Source organism: Salvelinus sp. IW2-2015, linkage group LG15 (assembly GCF_002910315.2).
Source record: "Salvelinus sp. IW2-2015 linkage group LG15, ASM291031v2, whole genome shotgun sequence".
In the NCBI taxonomy this organism is placed as follows: domain Eukaryota; kingdom Metazoa; phylum Chordata; class Actinopteri; order Salmoniformes; family Salmonidae; genus Salvelinus; species Salvelinus sp. IW2-2015.
The window spans coordinates 61,722,548-61,749,086 of record NC_036855.1 but is presented as its reverse complement, the minus strand read 5'-3'; the positions used below and the strand labels follow the sequence as shown (position 1 = coordinate 61,749,086).

Sequence of the window (26,539 nt, the reverse complement as noted above, 5' to 3'; positions counted from 1 at the left end):
GATTGAAACGCTATTAGCGCGCACCACDGCTAACTAGCTAGCCATTTCACATCCGTTACACTCACCCCRCTTTCAACCTCCTCCTTTTCCGCAGCAACCAGTGATCCGGGTCAACAGCATCAATGCAACTGTTTTAACTTTAGTCCGTCCCCTCGCCCCGGGCGCGAACCAGGGACCTTCTGCACACATCAACAACAGTCACCCACGAAGCATCGTTACCCATCGCTCCACAAAAGCCACAGCCCTTGCAGAGCAAGGGGAACCACTACTTCAAAATCTCAAAGCGAGTGACGTAACCGATGGAAACGCTATTAGCGCGCACCACCGCTAACTAGCTAGCCATTTCACATCCGTTACATGAGCTGATGTTGATGGAGAGACAGTGGGACAGCAAGGTGTAGACACAAAGCACCAGATTCTGCTCCTGGAGAACCAAAGGCTGGTCCAAGCCCTGCTCTGTGTACGGGAGACTCCGGAGCAGCAGGAAGACGGGTATACCTATTAATTGAGCTGGGAGGTCCAAGTAAACTCAGGGTTTTGGTTTTGACCAGAAAATAATACTCCTGTTCTACGATGTGGTAATTAAGTATCCTGAGATATGGCATCACAGTCTGGTTTGTCAATTTATCAGTCCAACTTAAATCCCAAAATGCCTGCCTGATACAAATTGCCATGAAGGTAATCGGTGTGAGGCAACATCCCTCCCTGCAGACTGTATTTGAACAGACCTTTATCAGACAAGCACAGAAAGGTGTTTCAGATCCCTCCCATGTAATTTACTCTAAGTATCAGTAGCTCCCCTCAGGCAGACACTAGGGCATCCATACTCAACTGGCGGACTGCGGACCGGATCCGGACCAAGAACGGGGTCAATACAAACCGGGCTTCCTTGTATCATAAAAACACACATAAAACATGGAATAATGCATAGAATTGCGGGAAATTAGCTTTAAAACAGCAACAAAAAAAATGTTTGCCACATGCAAAATGTGTAGAATTGCGGAAAATTAGCTTTAAAACAGCAACATTTTCTCTCCGCCAACAAGAAGGGTGTGAACAGTTTGGGGTCGCATGGGTTGCGAGGTGGGGGTTTGTTACTACGCCGATAAATTACATTATCCATCCGGATATTTGCCACCTAGGACATTTGTGTGACCGGAGCTTCTCAAATAGTACTTCAGTACCCCTGCTATATGGTACCCACATGTAAGCTGAACAGGTATAAGCACTGTTTCATTCCCATATCCATCTAATACCTAAACAGCAATACGTATGGCTGAGCTGTGTTAGTATGCTGTCACGGTTGTGTGGAGAGACGGACCAAGGCGCAGCGTGATTAAAGTTCCACATATTTATTTAAAACAAATCTTCCAAACAAAAAGAAACAAACAACGAACCGTGACATCAGAGGTGCCACATGCACTAACTCAAAACAATATCCCACAAAACACAGGTGGGAAAAGGGCTACCTAAATATGATCCCCAATTAGAGGCAACGATTACCAGCTGCCTCTAATTGGGAACCATACCAAGCACACCAACATAGAAATAAATATACTAGATCACCCCCTAGTCACGCCCTGACCTACTACACCATAGAGAACCAAGGGCTTTCTATGGTCAGGGCGTGACATATGCTGCTGACAGAATAAGGGAATATTCAAAGTATTATGTATGTGGCTATATGAGAAGTGTATGATGATAAGTTTAACGTGCAATGTATGTATTATGTTGACTGTGTAATGTACAGTGTCTAAGACAATTCTTCCCCTGGACATTAAGCCAATCAGCCTGCAAACATCCCTGGTTTTGACCAGTTTAGGCTGATTCTAATGTCAGTCTCCTAGTGATGGGCATTCAGGCTCTTTTCAGTGAGCCGTCTCATTCGGCTCAGCACTCCAAAAAGAGCCGGGTCTTTTGGCTCCCAAACGGCTCTTTAAAAAATATATGCTTTTGTATTTTTTCAAYTCAAACAGTTTGCGATAGTTTGAATATGATTGGTGTTAAAACAATTCTAATTAAATTATTAAATGAAATCATACTCTACCTTAAACACAATGTATTTAAAAATGCATTGGTTTGTTATGAAAAAGAATGCTATTAAACATTTGCATTTAAAGTATAACTTTTGAATGTATATAAACAAAGTGCATATAAATCTAACCATTCAAAACGAATACAATCTGAACAGCATAATAGAATATTGCACCATATCAGATTTGCCAGTTCGTGATGTGAGATGTTACCCTGCTCTTCCACCAAGACACCTGTGTCCCAACGTCATGACACCTGCAAGTTCCTGGACATTTCTGGGGTGGAATTGGGCCCTAGCCCTCACCCTCTCGATCCAACAGGTCCAGACCTGCTCAATGGGATTGAGATCGGGCTCTTCGCTGGCCATGCAGAACACTGACATTCCTGTCTTGCAGGAAATCACATTGTCATGCTGGAGGGCCATGTCAGGATGAGCCTGCAGGAAGGGTACCACATGAGAGAGGAGGATGTCTTCCCTGTAACGCACAGCGTTGAGATTGCCTGCAATGACAAAAGCTCAGTCCGATGATGCTGTGAACACCACCCCCAGACATGAAGGACCCTCCACCTCCAAATCGATCCCGTTCAGATACAGGCATCGGTGTAATGCACATTCCTTCGATGATAAACGCAAATCCAACCATCACCCCTGGTGAGACAAAACCGTGACTCGTCAGTGGAGAGAACTTTTTGCCAGTCCTGTCTGGTCCAGCGACGGTGGGTTTGTGCCCATAGGCAACGTTGTTGCCGGTGATGTCTGGTGAGGATCTGCCTTACACCAGGCCTACAAGCCCTCAGTCCATTCTCTCTCAGCCTATTGCGGACAGTCTGAGCACTGATGGAGGGATTGTGCATTCCTGGTGTAACTCGGGCAGTTGTTGTTGCCATCCTGTACCTGTCCCGCAGGTGTGATGTTCGGATGTACCGATCCTGTGCAGGTGTTGTTACACGTGGTTTGCTAATGCGAGGACAATCAGCTGTCCGTCCCGTCTCCCTGTAGCACTGTCATAGGCTTCTCACAGTACGGACATTGCAATTTATTGCCCTGGCCACATCTGCAGTCCTCATGCCTRCTTGCAGCATGCCTAAGGCACGTTCACACAGATGAGTAGGGATCCTGTGTCACGCCCTGATCTGTTTCACCTGTTCCTGTTATTGTCTCCACCCCCTCCAGGTGTCGCTTATTTTCCCCAGTGTATTTATCCTTGTGTTTCCTGTCTCTCTGTGCCAGTTGGTCTTGTATGTTAGTCAAGTCAACCAGCGTGTTTTTCCCGTACTCCTTTTGCTATTATCTTTTTGATAGTCTTCCCAGTTTTGACCACTGCCTGACTCTGGACTACTTTCCCGCCTGCCTGATCATCCTACCTGCCCTGACCTTGATTTTGCCTGCCTTTCGGTACCTTTTGGACTCCGAACTGGTTTTGACCCTTTTGCCTGTCCACGACCATTCTCTTGCTTTACCCTATTGGATTAATAAATATTGTAAGACTCCAACCACCTGCTTCCATTGTCTGCATCTGGGTCTCGCCAGATGCAYGCATCTTTCTTTTGGTGTCTTTACTGGGCATCTTTCTTTTMGTGTTTTTCAGTCAGTAGAAAGGCCTCTTTAGTGTCCTAAGTTTTCATAACTGTGACCTTAATTGCCTACCGTCTGTAAGCTGTTAGTGTCTTAACGACCGTTCCACAGGTGCATGTTCATTAATTGTTTATGGTTCATTGAACAAGCGTGGGAAACAGTGTTTAAACCCTTTACAATGAAGATCTGTGAAGTTATTTGGATTTTTACAAATMATCTTTYAAAGACAGTGTCTTGAAAAGGGGACGTTTCTTTTTTTGCTGAGTTTAAATTACACCAAATACCAGTTGGATAACAGTTGAATAGTTAGTAAGCAGGTAATAAGTGTTTGTTACATAGAATACAACAGGTGCATAAACTAATACACAAAGACACTCTGGCTCCACTAAGTCTACTTACTTTGGGCAGTGAAGCACACATGCTAAAGGAGTCCAGATGAAAGGTGTCAGGAGGTGGTAAAAGTTGAATGGAAAAGTCTAGAGGTGAAGGGAGCAGCACAGAGATACAGGAGCATCCACTCTCTCTGTGCAGTTGAAGGAGACTGTAGTGATGGGTCGTTCACGAACGAGTCGGCTCTAAGAGCTGGCTCTTGTAGGTGAACGTTGGGAGCCGGCTTGCATATCAGAAGAGCCYAATCTATTTATAAAAATATTTTAAAAATTAAGATATGAATAATCAAAAATATTTAAATGAATATAATGAACTAATTCAAAGAACAAAGAAATAAATAATAATATAGGCCTAAACGCTCAAGCACACACACATTCGTTCTGACTSTCTGCTCAGACTAACAGCCTCACCTGTTGTTCCTGTCAATCAGACACGCAGTGTCAACCAGTGAKCCAAAGATGCGTGAGGGAGGSCCGAGCCAGAAATGTCCGGGAACTTGCAGGTGCCTTGGTGGAAGAGCGGGGTAACATCTCACAGCAAGAACTGGCAAATCTGGTGCAATCCACGAGGAGGAGATGCACTGCAGTACTTAATGCAGCTGGTGGCCACAGCAGATACTGACTGTTACTTTTGATTTTGACCCCCCCTTTGTTCAGGGACACATTATTCAATTTCTGTTAGTCACATGTCTGAGAAACMTGTTCAGTTTATGTCTCAGTTGTTGAATCTTGTTATGTTCATACAAATATTTACACATGTTAAGTTTGCTGGAAATAAACGCAGTTGACAGTGAGAGGACTTTTTTGTTGTTGCTGAGTTTAGACAGTATAATCTGTTGCATAAATATACTTTACCATGTTGCATAGCATGGTTGAGTTATGAGTAGTTTTACTGTTTGACCAATAGTCATAGCCAACTTATTTGCCATTGAAACCTAGGCCTAAAATGGCTGCTGGCCACAGTTGCAACAACCACTGTTTTGGTAAAAAGCTGAGGGGTGGGGCAGGAGAAATGTAACAACACTCTCAAATTCATAAACAGAAGACTGACCATCCATGAGTTTTAACCATGTTTTGAAGCTACACAGTGTACATGTACTTATATTTACAGTGTTGACCAACATTGGAGTAATGACAGTTAAGCTCATGGGGRATTTAGTTATGTATATTCTATTTGGGGGGGAAAATACATGCAAATCAAATTGTATTTGTCACATTCGACGAATACAACTGGTGTAGACTTTACCGTGAAATGCTTGCTTACGAGCCCTCAACAATGCAGTTTGAAAATAAAATAGTAACACAAGAGTAATAAAATAGAATACACAAGAATATAACTATATYTATGTTATAATGAATACATACAGTGTCAACAATAGGTCTACTGGACAAAATGCTCGACGTGTAGTTATATCAGAAAAACGAATAAAAAATGCATCTATGAAAATCTTTGATGTCCCRGAATATTAACAGCAGGGTGAGGACCAATCATATAGCTGTCCGCCTTCGAAGAAATTTCGCACCAATCACAGACAATTCCGCTGCAAGAAGTTACCAGGAATAAACCAATGATAAAASCGCAATGGCGGGGACAAGGTTTATAAGCGGGCTTGTGGCGCAATGGATAACGCGTCTGACTACGGATCAGAAGATTCTAGGTTCGACTCCTGGCAAGCTCGTTCATTTTCTTTTTGCTCCACCCATCCAAATCCAAACCAAATTTGTTATGGGGGTGCCTGGTTGGCAACACAGACGGTAACGTTAACGTTAAGAGKCAATTTATGCTTGATCTGAACATGTGGGCGGAAGCGCCATATGGATGGAGTGACGCAATAGCGGAGTAAAGCAACAACGTTGGCATGCCGAGGCCAAATTGAGCTCCGTAATAGCATTACTTTGCGCCTCCCAAATGTTGTAACAATGTGGAGGGCTCCATATAGCTCTGTATTTATATGATTGGTTAACGGTAGGTGGGACTGGAGGTTCTGTATAAACAGAAACGCAACAGCTCTGCTCCATGAAGCACAATAAGTATGAATGCCCTGACTTCTGCAGAGGCCCAGGCAAAAAACGAAAGGAGGGTGTTTGGTCACGTAATGCAAATGTATAAATTCAAATATCATAATGACAACTTTAGCTAATTAGCAACTTTTCAACTACTTTTTTTTTTAGCTACTTTACAACTACTTAGCATGTTAGCTAATCCTTCCCCTAACCTTAACCCTTTAACCTAACTCCTAAATTTAACTCTATCATGAACCCTAACCCCTAACTTAGCTAATGTTTGCCAGCTAGCTAACATTAGCCACCTAGCCAGAATTTGTAACATATCATATGTTTTGCAAATTCGAAACATATTGTACGAATTGGGTATTGGACATCCACAAATTAATACATACCATACGAAATGTAACATATCATATGAAATGGGCATCTTCGGATTTAGGTACAGAATAATACGAAATGCTCTGAAACCAGGTTGCAAATCGAGCTCTGATGATTGGTTGACGGTAGGTGGGGGTGGTACGTCCTGTATATACACAAACTCCCTTCACAACAGCTCTGCTTTGCTCCACGCAGTATAAGTGCCCTGCCTTCTGCACTGGCCGCATCTCAGTAAACGCTGTATGTCTATTGCAGACGATCGATTGATCAAGCTGCTAGCTTTATGCTAACCAATCACATTCAGTTTCACTACAAATAATTTACCAGGAATTGCCCAATAAAAGAATGGCTCATTTGGCAAATTTAGATCAGGAGAGGGCTTGTGGCGCAATGGATAACGCGTCTGACTACGGATCAGAAGATTCTAGGTTCGACTCCTGGCAAGCTCGTTCATTTTCTTTTTGCGCCACCCATCCAAATCACAAAACGAGATTCTCACATGARGGGTTATCTATTCAGTTCATCCAAATAAAAAGGCTCTGCGGAAACAATGCATTGTTATCAGTAAGAGAGGCATATGTGAAGCTAAGTAGCGTTAGCTAGCTAAAGTAGCTAACGTTAGCTTTATTCCACTGTCTTTGTTATCATCACGCAGGCTATTCATAACACAGTTTGCCAACCACAAATTGGGMCCGGGCTGCTGTACTGAGTGAGATAAAACGTTCAGAACATTGTCGATATTTCAGTAGTAATTTCAGTTATGGGGGTGCCCGGTTATCAACACAGACAGTAGGAGCCAATTTATGCTTGAACCGAAAATTTGGTCGGAGGCGCCATATGAATGGTGTGATGCTATTTCTGGAGTCTCAGTAGGCACGCAGAGGCCAAATTGATKTCTTTATCGCATTGCTTTGTGTCTCCCAAATMTTMTAACAATGTGGAGGGCTCCATATAGCTCTGCATTTTCAACCTAAAGGCTGTGAGTTCAAATCTCATAACTGACAATTTGAGCTAATTAGCAACTTTTCAACTAATTGCTACTTTTMAGCTACTTTGCAACTAACTTTACTTAGCATGTTAGCTAACTCTTCCCCTAACCTTAACCCTTTAACCTAACTCCTGAACTTAACTATATAACCTAACTCCTAGCCTAGCTAACGTTAGTCACCTAGCTAGAATATGTAACATACCATATGTTTTGCAAATTCGAAACATATTGTACAGTTTCACTAACAATAATTTACCCTGAATTGACCAAAATAGCAATTTTGGCGTCTTTTTTCAGCTGCTTGTTGCGCAATGGCGTATAACGCGTCTGACTACGGAGCAGAAGATTCTAGGTTCGACTTCTGGCAACCTTGAACAAATTTTGCCCCTTAAATTGAGGCATATCTTATCCAGGATCGTTAGATCAGTATTAGAAATCATTGTGTACTATATTTGCCCTCTGTAACTCATTTATAGACTACACTACCGTTCAAAAGTTTGGGGTCACTTAGAAATYTCCTTGTTTTTGAAAGAAAAGCTTCTTTTTTTTGTCCATTAAAATAACATCAAATTGATCAGAAATAAAGTGTAGACATTGTTAATGTTGTAAATGACTATTGTAGCTGGAAACGGCAGATTTTTTWWATGGAATATCAACATAGGCATACAGAGGCCCATTATCAGCAAACATCACTCCTYTGTTCCAATGGCATGTTGTGTTAGCTAATCCAAGTTAATCATTTTAAAAGGCTAATTGATCATTAGAAAACCCTTTCGCAATTGTTAGCACAGCTGAAAACGGTTGTGCTGATTAAAGAAGCAATAAAACGGACCATTAAACTAGTTGAGTATCTGGAGCATCAGCATTTGTGGGTTCGATTACATGTTCAAAATGGCCAGAAAAAAACTTTCTTCTGAAACTCGTCAGTCTATTCTAGTTCTGAGAAATGAAGGCTATTCCATGTGAGAAATTGCCAAGAAACTGAAGATCTCGTTCAACGCTGTGTACTACTCCCTTCACAGAACAGCGCAAACTGGCTCTAACCAGAATAGAAAGAGGAGTGGGAGGCCCCAGTGCACAACTGAGCAAGAGGACATGTACATTAGAGTGTCTAGTTTGAGAAACAGACGCCTCACAATTRCTCAACTGGCAGCTTCATTAAATAGTACCCGCAAAACACCAGTCTCAACGTCAACCGTGAAGAGGCGACTCCGGGATGCTGGATTTCTAGGCAGACTATCAAAGAAAAATACATATCTCAGATTGGCCAATAAAAAMAAAAGATTAAGATGGGAAAAAGAACACAGACGAATCTGGATTTGGCGGATGCCATGAGAACTCTACCTGTCCCAATGCATAGTGCCAGCTGAGAAGTTTGGTGGAGGAGAACTAATGGTCTGGGGCTATTTTTCATTTTTTGGGCTAGGCCCCTTAGTTCCAGTGAAAGGAAATCTTAACGCTACAGCATACAATGACATTCTAGACGATTCTGCGCTTCCAACTTTGTGGCAACCGTTTGGGGATGGCCCTTTCCTGTTTCAGCATGACAATGCCCCATGTACAAAGCGAGGTCCATACACAAATGGTTTGTCGAGATCGGTGTGGAAGAACTTCACTGGCCTGCACAGAGCCCTGACCTCAACCCCATCAAACACCTTTGGGATGAATTGTAACGCTGAKTGTAAACCAGGCCTAATCGCCCAACATCAGTGCCCAACCTCACTAATGCTCTTGTGGCTGAATGGAAGCAAYTCRCCGCAGCAATGTTCCAACATCTAGTGGAAAGCCTTCCCAGAAGAGTGGAGGCTATTATAGCAGAAAAGGGGGGACCACTTCATACTAATGCCCATAGTTTTAGAATGAGATGTTTGACGAGCAGGTGTCCACATACATTTGGTAATGTATATGTAAACAAACAAGGCGGTGACCCGTTCCTGTAGGTTCATGCTCTACAACATTCGCAGAGTACGACCCTGCCTCACACAGGAAGCGGCGCAGGTCCTAATCCAGGCACTTGTCATCTCCCGCCTGGATTACTGCAACTCGCTGTTGGCTGGGCTCCCTYCCTGTGCVATTAAACCCCTACAACTCATCCAGAACGCCGCAGCCCGTCTGGTGTTCAACRTTCCCAAGTTCTCTCACGTCACCCCGCTCCTCCYCTCTCTCCACTGGCTTCCAGTTYAAGCTCGCATCCGCTACAAGACCATGGTGCTTGCCTACGGAGCTGTGAGGGGAACGGCACCTCKGTACCTRCAGGCMCTGATCAGGCKCTACACCCAAACAAGGGCACTGCGTTCATCCACCTCTGGCCTGCTCGCCTCCCTACCTCTGAGGAAGTACAGTTCCCGCTCAGCCCAGTCAAAACTGTTCGCTGCTCTGGCACCCCAATGGTGGAACAAACTCCCTCACGACGCCAGGTCAGCGGAGTCAATCACCACCTTCCGGAGACACCTGAAACCCCACCTCTTTAAGGAATACCTAGGATAGGATAAAGTAATCCTTCTAACCCCCCCCCCCTTAAAAGAGTTAGATGCACTATTGTAAAGTGGTTGTTCCACTGGATATCATAAGGTGAATGCACCAATTTGTAAGTCGCTCTGGATAAGAGCGTCTGCTAAATGACTTAAATGTAAATAGATCATAAATGTCTATATTTTCATTTTCTTGGAAAGCTGTGAGTGCTATTATATGATACAATATCTAGTTGCATTTACAACTTGCCATTAACTGATTTCAGCCAGTGTATGGCTGTGGAGTGACTGCATTGTTTGAATGTAATTTTGGCATATTGGAAGTTAATGGAAAAATGTATGGAATCATTCTTCTTGAACTGTCTGGCTAACTAACAATCATACAGTGCAGTTACATTCTTCAAATTCATTATTTCACACAATATTTTATCACAGCAGTCATACAACTCCCTGACCAAAATGGTTGATTTTTATCCCATCGTAATAAGTTTAATTCCCATTGTAGTATTCTAATTCTATGACTAGCCACCCCTCGGAGCCTGGTTCCACCCTTCTAGGGAGTTTTTCCCTAGCCACTGTGCCTCTGCATTGCTTGCCCTTTGGGGTTTTAGGCTGGGTATCTGTATAGCACTGATGTAAAAAGGGCAAATGTATGGCATTATGCATTTAAGATAGCAATTTTTATAAATTATTTAGCCACCAAACCACAACTTTCAATATTTTTTATATTACGCCTTTACAACATATTAGTCAGTCAGAGATTACAGAARCAAGAATCATATTTTATTTCACATACAGAAATGGGTAGTGATGACAAACTAGCAACAGTGAAGAGCATAACCGATGATGACGTCTATGATTCTAAAAGCGGATATGAATTACACGGAGGAAAAGAAAAGTGCTTGATATAGAAAATGAAGAGCATTCTTCCAACATTTATTTATAAAACCACAAATATAGAAAAATAAGAATGGATGAATACAAAATATACTTACAGGTTATAAAACAAATACATAATRTTAACAATACGAAAACAAGAAAAAAAAAGTACATTTTGACATGTTCAATTGAACTTGATTCTGTTGCATTTTAAACAGTATCCTGCCATTAAGTCCTTTGGCTCTGCCTAAGGTCCTTTTGCATTTAAACTTGATTCTACCATGAGGTCCTTGTGCTTTTAAACAGGATTTTTCCTCACATCAATTCTGGAATTGTTTGAGATCAATGGTCCGGTGTTGAGGCTGGATCGGCGGGACTCTCTGCGTGATTTGGCAAATGGCAGAGATGTCGTCCCACTCCAAGGGCCCGTACCGGTCTGAACCACCCGGTTTACAGGCGTCTCCATGGCCACCTGCTGCTGTAGCTCCTCCATGCCGCAGGGGTCCTCGTTGGGGAGGGAGGAGCGCCTCCATGTGGCAGGGAGAGGGGTGTTGACCAGTTCCCTTATTTCCTCCCGGGACCTGGTTGGTCTCTCTGGCTCTCSTGGCCCTCCCCTACGGCTGTCGTCTGGGCCTCGGCTCAGCCTCTCCACACTGCCACTGCCTGCTGTTCTGCCCTCAAAGACTGGAACTGCAACGCAACATATAAAATAATGAATATTCACATGCCTCACAGCCCAGCACTGAACAGGACAGACTAGGAGGAATACTCAGTCACAAACACTGAATACTTATTATTCCCTGACAGATGTGCATTTTACATATGTACTTTTTTTTAAATCTGAGAGAGCAGATGTCTAAGTATTTGAGCAGATGAGGATTATTTTAGCAGAAATCAGATTGGATTGTTTTTTATACCCATACCTTCTGTTATCTTACCTACATTATGTTACATTAATGTACTTCACCCACTGACTAGAGCGCTTTGAAAAAATTACAATAGTATGTCCCTATCCAAAATGAGCCATACATTACCCCTTTCCTGGTCCATGGGTTGGCTGGTGTTGCCACACAGCTCCCTGAACCTGTTGTTCAGTTCCAGGTTGGCAGCCTTGTAGTGGTTGAGCTCTTTACTGAGGTTATGGATCCAGCCTTCGTACTGCCTCTGCCTCCCCGCCAGGCCCTCGTCCATTTGCTCTGTAGGGAAGTAAACATCAGGGGGACCACAACAATACCTGAGGAACACTGCGCTGCAGATAATGGGCCTGGTGGCTGTTATCACACTGGGTGTGGGAGGATTGAATGGAGGGTATAGACATGGCAAACTTAATAGAGATAAAATATCAACAATATATATATATATATATATATAAAATAAAATAAATATGCGTAGTTGTGCCTGTGTCTCATTTTGTTGTCTTGAGCTGGAGCAATAATGGCAAATGTGCCTAGATCTTTGTTGAAAACAAAAAATGTTGGTTATATTCTGACATGTTATGCCTAAATCCTACAGGTGTGTGTATTTATTTGTGTGTGAGGCCCACCTCGGCACTGCTGTAGCAGTAGCTGTATACTCCTCTCGTGCTCCTTCTGCTGCTGTGTGAGCCTGCGGTCCGTGTCGAGCTGTGTGCGGTCCAGAGCGTTCTCCAGCCACTGCACCAGCTGCAGCTGCTCCTCACCACGCATCTCCAGATCTGCCAGGGCCAGCTGCAGCTTACGCTCCTCCTCCCGCAGCGACACCACCTACACACACAAACAACTTACATCCCCTATCTTTCTCTCTCACTCCATTTCCATTCTGCTTTGAATCAGAATGGAGACTTGCCGTGTACACATTGGCTAGGCGGCCATGTATTTGAGCTGACACAGTGAAAACCACAACAGCAGGGAAGAGGGCCACACAGACAGACCTTGTCAAAGTACTTGCAGAGCAGTGCACGGGTCTCTGAGGCAGACAGGTAGCTGAGTTTGGCCATGAGGTTCATCTCCCACTGGGAGAGCATGCTGGCAGAGGCCCTCAGCTGCCTCTGTCTCTGGGTGATGGCCTCGTTCTTATACTCTATAGCAGCGTCCAGAGCCTCGATGGCCTCGTCCAACTGGAACACAGACCGCTCCTCCTGGGGACAGAWCAAAGAGAACCACAGGGGTTGAAATGGGGGGGAATACAGGCACACACACYCAATATACCAAACTACAGGGGCACCGCCAGCATTGACACTCAGCGCCTAACACGCCAAACTACAGAAACTATACAAATACTACGTATGGAAAGAATCCACAGAGAAGTGTTGGGGCGYTGTTAGAAGCTTCTGTAAGCCTGTAGGGTCTCTGACCTCTGGTGAGAGCAGACTACCCTGCCGTAGTTTGTCGTCCAGCTCCACTCTCTGTTTGAGCAGTGTGTCCTTCTCCTGGCGCAGGTTGTTGATCTCCTGGCGGATCTGCTGYGAGTCCTGGGCACTGCTGCTGCGGAGCAGGCCGTTCCTCTCACTCAGCTCCCGCTCCAGAGACTCGATACGGCCAGACAGCGTCACCAGGTCCTCACTGAGGGCCTACGGGGAGAGAAGAGATATACTACAGTTGAAGGAAAGACGCTACTCGGCCGTACTAGATTTATGAATGATTTATCAAATAGAAGTACAGTAAATCATTAAATTGACAGTGAAATTAGCTTGGCAAACCACTATACCTGTAGGGCCACTGAGTGTGTGGGGCCTGTTTAATGTGTGTGTACCTGACTGGAGCGGAGTCTCTTGGTCTCCAGGCCACTGCGCTCCTGCAGCAGGGCCTCCTTCTTGGCTAGGATCTGTTCCCTCTTGGTCAGCTCTCCCTCCAGGTCCTCCAGGCCTTTCCTCTGCTCCAGAACACTTTCCATCTCTTCATCCAGCCAGCGCTTCTGCTCCTCAATCTTCTGCTCGCACGGGAACACATGCAGACACACTTCATTTGGATCCACAATGAAACACGATAGTACCGTACAAAGGAGCTCAATATTTCAGACGTAACTCACATTGCACACAAAGGGGCACACACAGCAAATGCAGACACATCCCACATCTGAAGAACGTTCAATAACAAGACGAGCCATTTAGCTCATTGGAAGCCCGGACAAGAAAAAATTAAACACTTGTGCCTCACAACATTGTAAATCTATAACTTACAGGCAGCTGAGTTTTTGTTGTTGATTGCCCATCATTCAGTGTATTGATCTATATCGCACCTATCTCCATCACACAGACTGCCAGGTCTTTTACTCTCTTCATTAAATAGACCATGCTAAGAGACCCACTAAAACAGGCTTTCTCACAGAGTTCAGTATGGTGGCTGTGTATCACGCTGGTCCAGTGTGAGTGTCAGTGTGAGCTCTGGGCCTGTCCAGGCACACCAGTTAATGACTTGAGACTCCACTCAATGTGTACTATGAGTGTGAGATATAAGGAAACACACAGGGAAACTCAGCTGCATTTAGTTGCTCGGGGATACGAGGCATTTTTCATCTTTCACTCTTAACAATGGAAATAAAGCCTTTGGATGTTGAAACATGCTTTTTGGATAAATATGTAGCCAGCTGATCTCCTGGCCAGGCTAGTTTTATGTCCTTGGCTCATATATAGAGGAAACTATGAGTAAAACCACATAAAATACTTTAAAAGGCCGTAGATTTACTTTATAAATGGTGTAGAACTACTGCATAGAGGTGAATGAGCATGGTTTGTATGTAACATCTGTATAAATGCTTTTGAGATTATATGCCTATTGTATAACTGGTGGATAAATACTTAATAAACTGTTTATATGTGCTATATAAATGCTTCATAAGCATTGTAGAAGCCCCATGTCCCACCAGCTGCTCCTCCAGTGATATGACAGAGCCGTTGCTGCCYCTGCGTCTCTGTCTCTGGAAGGCAGCAATCTCCTCCGTCTTTATCCTCAGGATCTTCTGCTGCTGTTCATTCTTTATCTCCAGCTCCTGGGGAGGAAGGGATGGAAAGAGGGAGGGAAAGATGGATGGAGGGAAAGAAGTAGTATTAAGTAAAAACAGAGGGATACCAAGGTAGGCAGGCATCATATTCTAATAGCAACAATATAATTGCCATCCAACTGCCTAGTCCTTCTCTCATTTGAGAAAACTGATGTGGGGAAATAGCTGCTAAGAAATAGCTGCTATGCATAATTCAGGTGTTAGTTACATGTTGGAATTCTGTCCACAGAATTTAGGCCACAGTGGAGTGTTTGTAATACGCTATGAATGCAAATTAGTCATGTGTTGATGTCATGTGATCACTGAAAACTTTTGGATGTGACAAATGCCAATCGGTAAAAACCACAGCATTGTCCTGCTCCACTTTGTATTCTACATTCTCCAGGGCTGCACCTTGACTCTGTGCGTGCGTCGCTGCATCTCTGTCTCCAGGCGTCGTTTCTGTTGGCTCTCGTGTRGCAGACGTCTCTGCAGCTGCTCCTGCTGCTTCCTCATGCCCTGCACGCTGCGCTCCAGCTCCGAAACACGCCGCTCGCTCTGCGCAGACAGCGAGGCCAGCCGTGCAGTGTCCCTCTGACGCTGGCTCAGGACCTAATGCGCACACACACACACATATATGAACAAACCGACACAGGCAAATACAAACATCCACTATGAGCAGACACACTAACTGATGTTACGAGTGTACAGTATGCATTAGTGTAGGAGTCTGACTCAGACAGACAGACCTGTACTTTGCTCTGTGCTGCAGCTATCTTCCTGCGACACTCCTGGGCCCTGGTCCTGTCAGTGACACCGCTGGTCTCCTTCTCCTGTTTCTCCAGGTCCTGAAGCTGTCTCTGGGCCTCCRGGACCTCCTGCCTGGCCTGCTCAGCTTCCCCCTCCAGGGCAGAGATCTTACGGGTGTACTGCCTGTTCAGAGCCTGGGCGTCCTTACCTACAGTAATACACGATAACATCTGTCCCACCACTCCATGGTACATWACGTATTMTTTATGGGGYGAAAACAGGCATGTGATTGCCATCATARAGAAAGCCAGGAAGGAATGGTCTTAGGTATGTACCMGTCTTGACCAGTTCTCTGATGAGCTCCTCCTTCATGCGGATGGTGACAGACAGCTCTCTGATCTTCTGCTGGGCCTGTAGCAGGCCCCACTCTGACCCCAGCCCCACTGAGCTCTCCCCTACACTGGAGTTGGCTGCACAGAGAGAAGGGGACGCAAACACATGTTAGTGCTTCCACAGTCATAACTTAACTTTGAATTAGTTCATTTAGAATTTGATTAGGCCCCGTCCTGCTGTGGGACTCACATGGTCGCCTGGTGGAGAATTGTTCAGAGGCAGGCAGCCCAGGCAGCTGAGACAGGAGACCTCTCCCTCCAGCTGCTGATCCACCCATGATAACTCTCTTAGTCCAAGTCAGATTCACGTGTCTAAGAGATACATACAGTAGCCATCAATAACCTAGAAAGTCAATGATGCTTGGGCATTCTATAATCTGCCTGATCTCACTCTGTTTTAAATAAAGATGTGATATTCCATACTTCCGTCTGTCATGGCTCATGTTGACGTAAGTGTCCTCCTGCTCAGAGTCCTTCACCTCTCCCCCTCCCAGGTCCTCGTGGWCATGAGAAGATTGACCATAACCACACTGGATCTGGTCACCAAATGAGCTGCTCTCCAGTGGACCAACCTACAGCCAACACAGTCACACTCATAGCACACAGCGACATACACTGTGGAACACACTACTGATTAATGTTGAGACTGGAACTTCATGCCAGTTTTCATACCACTACTAAGAGGTGCTGATCTGATGTGTTACCTGTCTGTTGGTGAGTCCGTTGTGGGAGTGGCGCGTGGAACCCTGGGGGGRGGTGTGGGGGCGTGGTGTCAGGTGTAATCCCAGCCCCGGTACACCTGGCCACGAGAGCAGACACTGCAGCTCCACTATCARGTCCTGCTGCTCCTGCAGCTTATCACTCTAGGGGAGGGGGAGAGAATATAACATTGAAACAATGAACAATGTTGATCATCTCTCAAGATGGAAATGATTATCGACAGAGACTAGTACTGAAATATAGGAGGCAAGTGAGGACAGACTAAGAAATGAGACAAAATGTATTTGCTTTTATTCTTTGATGATTAGGTTTCTTCCTAGGTTCTGGCCTTTCTAGGGAGTTTTTCCTAGCCACCGTGCTTCTACACCTGCATTGCTTGCTGTTTGGGGTTTTAGGCTGGGATTTTGTACAGCACTTTGTGACATCAGCTGATATAAGAAGGGCTTTATAAATAGATTTGATTTGATGATTACAGTGCTGTCATGTTGAACACTAAAATGCCAGTAAGAAGTCAAAATGCTGTGTAGTTCTGACCTGCTGTTTGTACTGCTCCATGGCATCCTCCAGAGCAGCCAGGAAGTCTGTGTTCTCTCTCTCCAGCTGCTGGACCTGGCCCTGGAGCTGAGCCACACTCTCCTCCCTCTCACGGCCCAACTCCTCCCCACCACTCTCTGCCTCCTGTGGGGTTCAATGACAGATACATTATGAGTCACAGAGCACAACACTACCTGGATTGTTCGGTGAGATYATTGATGTCTTACCACCATAACTCCATCAGGTTGTTTGAATGTTTTTAGGATAGGATGAACTAGGGCTGGGCGACATGGCCAAAATATCACATTACAATATTTTTCTCATTTTTGAAGGTATGGTGGTATTTGACAGTATTTTATGTTTCTGAAAAATAAACATTCTAAATATGTTTTATGAGCAGTGAAACCTCTTTCTTCACATCTTCCTCTCYGAACCTTCTCTGTGTGTGCCGGGCATCATTTATCCACGAGAAAATACTTTCGACCACTAGCGTTGGGTGCACTAGTGGAGATCCGACGGATGAGCGTGGACCAGAGTGCTTAAAAGTATGCCACCATGTGCATACATATGAAAACGTTATCCATTACTCTGGCAACAACTTTACTTTGGTTAGTTACAACAACAAATTATTTTTAAGTGGTTTTATTGGGCTTCTGKCATTCTGACTGCTTTAAACTCAAATCAAACTAGGAAAAAACTGACCATGAAGTAGTCCACTTTATAGAACTGTTAACTTAGCACTGTATCAACATATCGCTATAAACAGCATTGTAAAAACCCATAGCAGTATATGGGTTCATACCGGTATACCTTAAAATACGATATATTACCCAGCCCTAGGATGAACCTCTTGTTGATAAGATAAAATATTTTGTTCAACCTTTTCTTTGAATAAATAGGAGCTTTATGAATATGTAGTGAGTGATGTAGTGATTGTTAATGTGTGTATGACCTGGTTCTTGACGGCAGRCCTCCCCCTCCTCAGAGCGGAGGTGTCCTCGGTGGAGCTGCTCTCAATGCCGCTGTCAGGTCCTGAGGCAGTGGTCAGGCCGCTGCGTTCTTCCTCCACAGAACACAGCCAGTCCTTCACCCTCAGGCCTTGCTCCYCAGTCAGCGRCCCCTCACCCTGCAGCTCACACAGCAACCTGGMGATGGGTACACAGACTTACATATTCAGACAACTACTCCTGAGCTCATTAGCCAAACAACACCCACACACATCTGTCCTCACAATAAAGTGCACTTTGTTTATAAAACTGATTATATTACATCTAGTCAACTACTGAACTTATTGCCAATGATTATTAAGAAAAACAAAGCAGTTTCATCTCACCTGTATGCAGTGTCAGTGCAGGTCCTGTAGTGGGCACTCTGGGCTTGCAGTCTGATGAMCTCTCCCTCTCCGGGGKGCGACCGCTTGTCTGGGTCCGAGCGGGCGATGATACGGGTCTCTGAGCGTTGACGGTTCTCAAGGGCCCTGCGGAGCGCCCGGATCTGCTGCTCCAGCCCCTCCACACGGTCCGGCTCTCCTCMGCAGTTCACCGTGGCCCGGTTCTGGATGTTGCGGGCCCGCTTGGCGTAGTTCAGTGTGTTCAGGCTCTCGTCAAAGTCCGCAGAGGAGGGGCTGATGCATGCAATCATCAGRGTTTTGGCATTTCCTCCCAGAGAATCTTTCAAGATCCTGAATACAGATTTTAAATGTCATAAGTCAATCGGGGGGAAATTATTTGCAAYAAAAAGGAGGAGGAAAGCAATATATCCTGCACACCATTTTATGAGTACCCAAATGTTAGACTACATACCTGGTGATTTTGGAGTCCCTGTATGGTATATGGGTGCCTCTCCTCTTGGGGTCTCCCAGGGCTCCTATGACATTCCCCAGGGCCAGCAGTCCACTGTTGATCTGGATGCTCTCCTTCAGCCTCTCCCCTGTGTTTCCTGTGCGGAGGATCCTCTCCGACCCTGCCAGGTCCACAAAGTGGAACTTAGAAGAGAGGACGTGAAGCCCGGTGCCCYTGGTGGYGTTACCATGGGCCCGGGAGCCGCCGCGGCGCTGGTCCATGTGCACGCTGAAGATGGTGTGTGAGCGGCTGGAGTGGGGGTTCATCTGGGTGGCGCCTGTGTGTCTGGCCGTGTTGCCAGACTCCAGCAGGCTCAGCACCTCGTCCAGCCCCTCCACCTCACACTCCTTCACCCCYCACAGCACTGCAGGGAAGCGCACAAACATGAGCACAGACAGAGCCATGAATAACTAACACACATGACTTTGACTACTCCCTACCCTCATGTTGAAATTTAAGATCCCTGACAACACAAAGAGATGCTTGTTTGTGATAAATATTTGTTGGAAAAACAAACAAAAATGATCCATACCAATGTTGCCCTTGTCATCCTCTCTGATGTGGATGTCCTTGCTGGCTGTCTCCACCTCCAGCAGGTCCCTGAAGTCCTCCTTGTACACCTCCAGGTAAGACACTCGGACAGAGAAGTCACTGAGGTCATTCTCATCCAGCAGCTTGAAGACCACAGCCACAGCCCTGGGGACGATGCCCTGCTCCTCATCCCTAAATGAAGCTACACACAGACACTGGGTTCATATACCCTGCCTGTCTCTTATACACATCTAGATGTGTATAAGAGTCAGGGGGACGATGCCCTGCACCTCATCCCTAAATGAAGCTACACACAGACACTGGGTTCATATACCCTGTATGGTATAGCCTAGTAACCTCTAAGGATAATTAAGTATGTACGTATATAAAACTATTGCCTGCAGCTTTGCACTGTTTTCATTGAAGGAACACATACCTCTGACACACACATGCACCACAGAACTGATCTAATATAACATATACTTCATCTCACACAAACACACACGCTCTGTGTTATAACCATAACCCACCCACACAGCTTTGCCATCTCACACACCAGTAMCTCAGATGGCAAGCCTGTCTGGTATGGACTGTTCCCGCAGGCTGTGGCAGCTGAATTGTAGGAAGTGCAGTTGGCTTCCAGGATGGGTGTGAACTCTCTGCATATCAGCATTTATATATCACACACCAGAAGACGTGCATCCATTCTCCGCTCCTCTACACAACAAGCTAGTACATCTCCTTTGATCGGACTCAAAAGCCATAGAACAAAAATTATTAAATGACCAAACATTGCAGGTAGCAGGGAAGAAACCAGAAACTCACAAATGTTGGCCTCTCCAATAGTGTATGTCTTGCCAGAGCCTGTCTGTCCATAGGCGAAGACAGTGGCGTTGAAGCCCTGAAAGAAGGCCTCTATGAGGGGCTGGACACACACAGCATACACCTCCTCCTGGCAGCTGTTCTCCTCAAACAGGAAGTCACAGTGGAAGTGTCGGTCGTGACCCAGAGTGACRCTGCACTGCTCAGGGTCAGCCGTCATGCAGCTCTCGTGGCTGTGCAGCAGCTCCTTGGGCAGCAGGGGGCGCACTCGAACAGCGACCTGCACCGCCATGTCCTCCGCCCTGCCATGGCCAGGCACTTTGGGAGACATCGCTGATACCCTGATAGCCTAGTTGTCAGGGGTCCCTTCAGGGTTTCTGGTTTGTGAGTTCAATCATCTTAGACAGGACATCCTACACAGGCCAAAATAACCACAATCAACTAATACACTCATACAGAAAACCCCCATCAATAATCCTCATACAGAAAATATGTTAACATTCAATGTGATCCATGTTGGAAAGAAATAAGATGTGTGAAAGAAATAAAATGCTAATAGAAAGAGGCACAACAAATATATTATGTAAATAATATATTATAAACTGGGTGGTTCGAGCTCTGAAGGCTGATTGGCTGAAAACCATGGTATATCAGACCATATACCACAGGTATGACAAAACATTTATTTTTACTGCTCTAATTACATTGGTAACCAGTTTATAATAGCAATACGGTTTGTGGTATATTGGCCATATACCACACCCCCTCGGACCTTATTGCTTAAATATAGGCCTAGCTCTATCGTTATATAGACAATGCCAATGAGTCCATGCTATGATGGGAACTTCATAGATGGCATTGTTATCTGGTCATAATAAAATAAGCATCTAGCAAAACAAGATGTGGATTTCTGTAACTGGCTAGTCATCTGCTAAACAGCACATCCAGTCTGAATTTGTTTTGGGGATTTGTATACATTAATTAGCATGGAAAAGATGTCTGACGTCTCGTCCGCCAAGTAAACAAAAACTTTGATTTGGAACTCGCACAGCCTGCAGGTTAGCTTTAGCTTAGTTACACACAGGATGGCATAGCTCTGGTCCATTGCGTGTCCATTGCATACACGAACCCAATCAATGATTTGTAGAGTAGACCCAAAAGTATAAATGTTGCCAGAGAGTGCTGCCTGGATACGTTTTCCAGAGATCTGTATATAATGACGAGATGTTCATGTCTCCGCCCTAATAATGGGAGTCATTGTCACAAAGGTAGGAAGGCAGGCGACAAGTTTATTATCCCATACATACTAACGCTTCGCATCTTCCTCTCTGACCCTTCTCTGCGTGTGCAGGGTACCATTTATCCTAAATAAAATACTTTCGACCACTGACGTCGGGTGCGCTTACACTAGTGGGGATCCAAAGTATGAGCGTGGACCAAAATGCTTAAAAGTACGCCACCCTGTGCGCACATAAGAACACGTTATCCATCACTCTGGCAACATCTTTACTCTGAGTTACAGCGAAGGTATATTGATGCCAGTCACTAAACAAAAGTAATTTACTGCCAAAAATAACACTCAGACTGAAGACGTTAGCAGATGACCGTTGTGGCTGCTTTGTGTGATGTATTGTTGTCTCTACCTTCTTTCCCTTTGACTTTGTGCCAATAATGTTTGTACCATATTTTGTGCTGCTACCATGCTGTGTTGTCATGTGTTGCTGCCTTGCTATGTTGTTGTCTTCGGTCTCTCTTTATGAAGTGTTGTCTCTTGTTGTGATGTGTTTTGTCCTGTATTTATGTTTTATTTTTAATCCCAGGCCCCCGTCCCGCATGAGGCCTTTTGGTAGGCCGTCATTGTAAATAATAATTTGTTCTTAACTGACTTGTCTAGTTAAATAAATACAAAATGACCAGCCAATTCTTTGTCATCGCTCGATGGACCAGATCTAATGATAGTCTCGGTAGCTAGCTGGCTAACTAGCGAGGAAAGTAACTTTTGTTGCTAACTAACTAACTGGCTAACATTGTTTTACGAGAACAACAAAATACATACGTATACCGTAACGTTAGCTGCCAAAATAGCTAATTCGGTTGAGTATCTTCACAGAACGCCATCGTTAGCTAGCAGTATTTGGCCCAAAAAAGTTAGCTAGCTAAKATTAGCTACAACGTTTTTGTTGTTGTTACACACAAATGAGTTATCCCGTACCTCTTATGCATACATAAAGCAGGAAAAAACAAATGTGTAAAATGAATATGTAAATAACATATTGCAATGTATTCACTTACTGAAAACTTTAACTTTTCATCTTCCAATCCATTAACCTCCAGCAGAGAGACTTGAGAGTTGCAGGAAAGGTGTGGGAATGTTTGGATGAAGTGATGTCATTCAGTAGACACTAGCAGATGCTCGTCCAAAGGGTTTCGACTATGTGGTAACACAGATAGAACAAATCTTTGGGTATACATCCATGACCGTAAATTACTTTTTACTGGTTAGGAGGTTAGGATAATTAGGTTAAGGTTAGGAAAAGGGTTAGCTAAAATCCTCTACTAGCGTACTATGAAAAGTCACTTCCGTTCGTACTGTATCTATTCACAACCCGTCCAAAGTAATGTGCTGAGCGTGTTCAATTGAAACCGCTCTGGTCAGATGACTGTAATCAAATAAACTATGATTCTGAATCTTCTCCGTTTTTTTACATTTGAATAAGACAGGAGAAATAAGAGTACTCTAGCATATATGCAGTAGGTTATTTGGCAGTTTATCCTTCAATATTAAAACATGGTTAATCATAGTCTCATTATTATTATTATTGCAATATCCACATATGGTTATATTATGTTATCTGAAGTAGTCAAACCGCTTCCCTTTTTCCACATTTTGTTACATTACAACCTTATTCTAAAATGGATTAAATTAAACATGTTCCTCAATCTACACACAATACCCCATAATGATAAAGCAAAAACAGGTTATTAGAAATGTTTGCAAATMTATAAAAAATAAAAAACAGATAACTTATTTACATAAGTATTCAGACCCTTTGCTATGAGAATCGAAATTGAGCTCAGGTGTATCCTGTTTCCATTGAACATCCTTGAGATGTTTCTACAACTTAATTGGAGTCCACCCGTGGTAAATTCAATTGATTGGACATGATTTGGAAAGGCACTATAGTTCACTATAGTTTTTCTGTTGAGTTTCATAAATGATTGATACTACACAGCAAACGCCACAGTCTTTGATTTCATTCATACTTAATTTTGAAGATTCTATGAGACAGATTACTGCTTGTTCGGTCTTTGTTGGGGATGTAATGCTGTTTTCTGCAGCATTGAAGGTCCCCAAGAACACAGTGGCCTCCATCATTCTCCATCATTCTTAAATGGAAGAAGTTTGGAACCACCAAGACTCTTCCTAGAGCTGGCGGCCATGGCAAACTGTGCAATCGAGGAAGAAGGGCCTTGGTCAGGGAGGTGACCAAGAACCCGATGGTCACTCTGACAGAGATCCAGAGTTCCTCGGTGGAGATGGGAGAACCTTCCAGAAGGACAACCATCTCTGCAGCACTCCACCAATCAGGCATTTATGGTAGAGTGGCCAGACAGAAGCCACTCTTCAGTAAAAGGCACATGAAAGCCCACTTGGAGTTTCCCAAATTGCACCTAATGGACTCTGACATGAGAAACAAGATTCTCTGGTCTGATGAAACCAAGATTGAACTCCAAGCATTGCGTCTGGAGGATACCTGGCACCATCCCTACAGAGAAGCATGGTGGTGGCAGCATCATGCTGTGGGGATATTTTTCAGCGGCAGGAACTGGGAGACTAGTCAGGATCGAGGGAAAGCTGAACAGAGCAAAGTACAGAGAGATCCTTGATGAAAACCTACTCCAGAGCGCTCAGGACCTCAGACTGGGGCGAAGGTTCACCTTCCAACAGGACAACGACTCTGAATGTCCTTGACGGCCCAGCCAGAGCCCGGATTTGAACCCGATCMAACATGTCTMGAGAGACCTGAAAAAAGCTGTGCAGCGACAGAGCTTGAGAGAATCTGCAGAGAAGAATGGGAGAAACTCCCCAAATACAGGCGTGCCAAGCTTGTAGTGTCATACCCAAGAAGACTCGAGGCTGTAATCGCTGCCAAAGGTGCTTCAACAAAGTACTGAGTAAAGTGTCTGAATACTTATGTGTGTACTTACTCGTGTATATATACACTGCCTCAAAAAATAAAAGGGAACACTAAAAAACACATCCTAGATCTGAATGAATGAAATATTCTTATTAAATACTTTTTCTTTACATAGTGTGAATGTGCTGACAAACAAAATCACACAAAAATAGCAATGGAAATCAAATTTATCAACCATGGAGGTCTGATTTGGAGTCACACTCAAAATTAAAGTGGAAAACCACACTACAGGCTGATCCAACTTTGATGTAATGTCCTTAAAACAAGTCAAAATGAGGCTCAGTAGTGTGTGTGGCCTCCACGTGCCTGTATGACCTCCTACAACGCCTGGGCATGCTCCTGATGAGGTGGCGGATGGTCTCCTGAGGGATCTCCTCCCAGACCTGGACTAAGCATCCGCCAACTCCTGGACAGTCTGTGGTGCAACGTGGCGTTGGTGGATGGAGCGAGACATGATGTCCCAGATGTGCTCAATTGGATTCAGGTCTGGGGAACGGGCGGGCCAGTCCATAGCATCAATTCCTTCCTCTTGCAGGAACTGCTGACACACTCCAGCCACATGAGGTCTAGCATTGTCTTGCATTAGGAGGAACCCGAGGCCAACCGCACCAGCATATGGTCTCACAAGGGGTTTGATGATCTCATTTCGGTACCTAATGGCAGTCAGGCTACCTCTGGCGAGCACATGGAGGGCTGTGCGGCCCCCCAAAGAAATACCACCCCAACCATGACTGACCACCGCCAAACCGGTCATGCTGGAGGATGTTGCAGGCAGCAGAACGTTCTCCACGGCGTCTCCAGACTCTGTCACGTCTGTCACGTGCTCAGTGTGAACCTGCTTTCATCTGTGAAGAGCACAGGGCGCCAGTGGCGAATTTGCCAATCTTGGTGTTCTCTGGCAAATGCCAAACGTCCTGCACGTGTTGGGCTGTAAGCACAACCCCACCTGTGGACGTCGGGCCCTCATACCACCCTCATGGAGTCTGTTTCTGACGCGTTTGAGCAGACACATGCACATTTGTGGCTACTGGAGGTCATTTTTGCAGGGCTCTGGCAGTGCTCCTCCTGCTCCTCCTTGCACAAAGGCGGAGGTGGTCCTGCTGCTGGGTTGTTGCCCTCCTACGGCCTCCTCCACGTCTCCGATGTACTGGCCTGTCTCCTGGTAGCGCCTCCATGCTCTGGACCACTACGCTGACAGACACAGCAAACCTTCTTGCCACAGCTCGCATTGATGTTCCATCCTGGATGAGCTGCACTACCTGAGCCACTTGTGTGGTTGTAGACTCCGTCTCACGTACCACTTGAGTGAAAGCACCGCCAGCATTAAAAGTGACCAAAACATCAGCCAGGAAGCATAGGAACTGAGAAGTGTCTGTGGTCACCACCTGCAGACCACTCCTTTATTGGGGGTGTCTTGCTAATTGCCTATAATTCCACCTTTTGTCTATTCCATTTGCACAACAGCATGTGAAATTTATTGTCAATCAGTGTTGCTTCCTAAGTGGACAGTTTGATTTCACAGAAGTGTGATTGACTTGGAGTTACATTGTGTTGTTTAAGTGTTCCCTTTATTTTTTTGAGCAGTGTAATATATATAGTATATATTTACAGTGCTGTGAAAAAGTATTTGCCCCTTCCTGATTTCTTATTTTTTTGCACATTGTTCACACGCTTAAATGTTTCAGATCATCAAACAAATTTAAATATTACACAAAGATAACCCAAGTAAACACTAAATGCAGTTTTAAGTGATGATTTGATTTATTAAGGGAAAAAAAGCTATCCGAACCTTCATGGCCCTATGTGAAAAAGTAATTGCCCCTAAACCTAATAACTGGCTGTGCCACCCTCAGCAGCAACAACTGCAATCAAGCATTTGCGATAACTGTCAATGAGTCTTTCACATCACTGTGGAGGTTCGAGCATGAAGCGCCTTTTTTAAGGTCACACCCACAGCATCTCAATCGGATTCAAGTCCAGACTTGACTAGGCCACTCCAAAACCTTTTTTTTAAGCCATTCAGAGGTGGACTTTCTGGTGTGGTTTGGATCATTTCCTGCTGCAGAACCCA

The 26,539-nt window shown here is 44.7% G+C and overlaps 2 protein-coding genes and 2 non-coding genes across 4 annotated transcripts in view; 2 read left to right on the top strand and 2 right to left on the bottom strand.

Moving 5' to 3' along the window:
* LOC111974789 (RNA-binding Raly-like protein) overlaps positions 1-26,539 on the bottom strand; it is a 294,018-nt gene that overhangs the window by 102,099 nt on the left and 165,380 nt on the right. The gene's annotated exons all lie outside the window — the stretch shown is intronic.
* trnar-acg (transfer RNA arginine (anticodon ACG)) lies at positions 5,606-5,678 on the top strand. Its single transcript has one exon. It is a non-coding gene; the product is annotated as a tRNA-Arg (tRNA).
* On the top strand, positions 6,761-6,833 carry trnar-acg (transfer RNA arginine (anticodon ACG)). Its single transcript has one exon. It is a non-coding gene; the product is annotated as a tRNA-Arg (tRNA).
* LOC111974788 (kinesin-like protein kif7) lies at positions 10,552-22,830 on the bottom strand. The gene is made up of 20 exons (XM_024002791.2): positions 22,562-22,830; positions 20,273-20,682; positions 19,449-19,649; positions 18,878-19,280; positions 18,409-18,756; positions 18,028-18,220; positions 17,076-17,219; positions 16,526-16,684; positions 16,245-16,393; positions 16,012-16,133; positions 15,765-15,899; positions 15,429-15,637; positions 15,094-15,291; positions 14,563-14,688; positions 13,453-13,629; positions 13,055-13,270; positions 12,632-12,838; positions 12,266-12,464; positions 11,757-11,918; positions 10,552-11,412 (listed from the first exon to the last, which is right to left on the bottom strand). Exons 2-20 carry the CDS (start codon positions 20,598-20,600, stop codon positions 11,021-11,023), a joined length of 4,068 nt encoding a protein of 1,355 aa, XP_023858559.1. The 5' UTR covers positions 20,601-20,682; positions 22,562-22,830; the 3' UTR covers positions 10,552-11,020.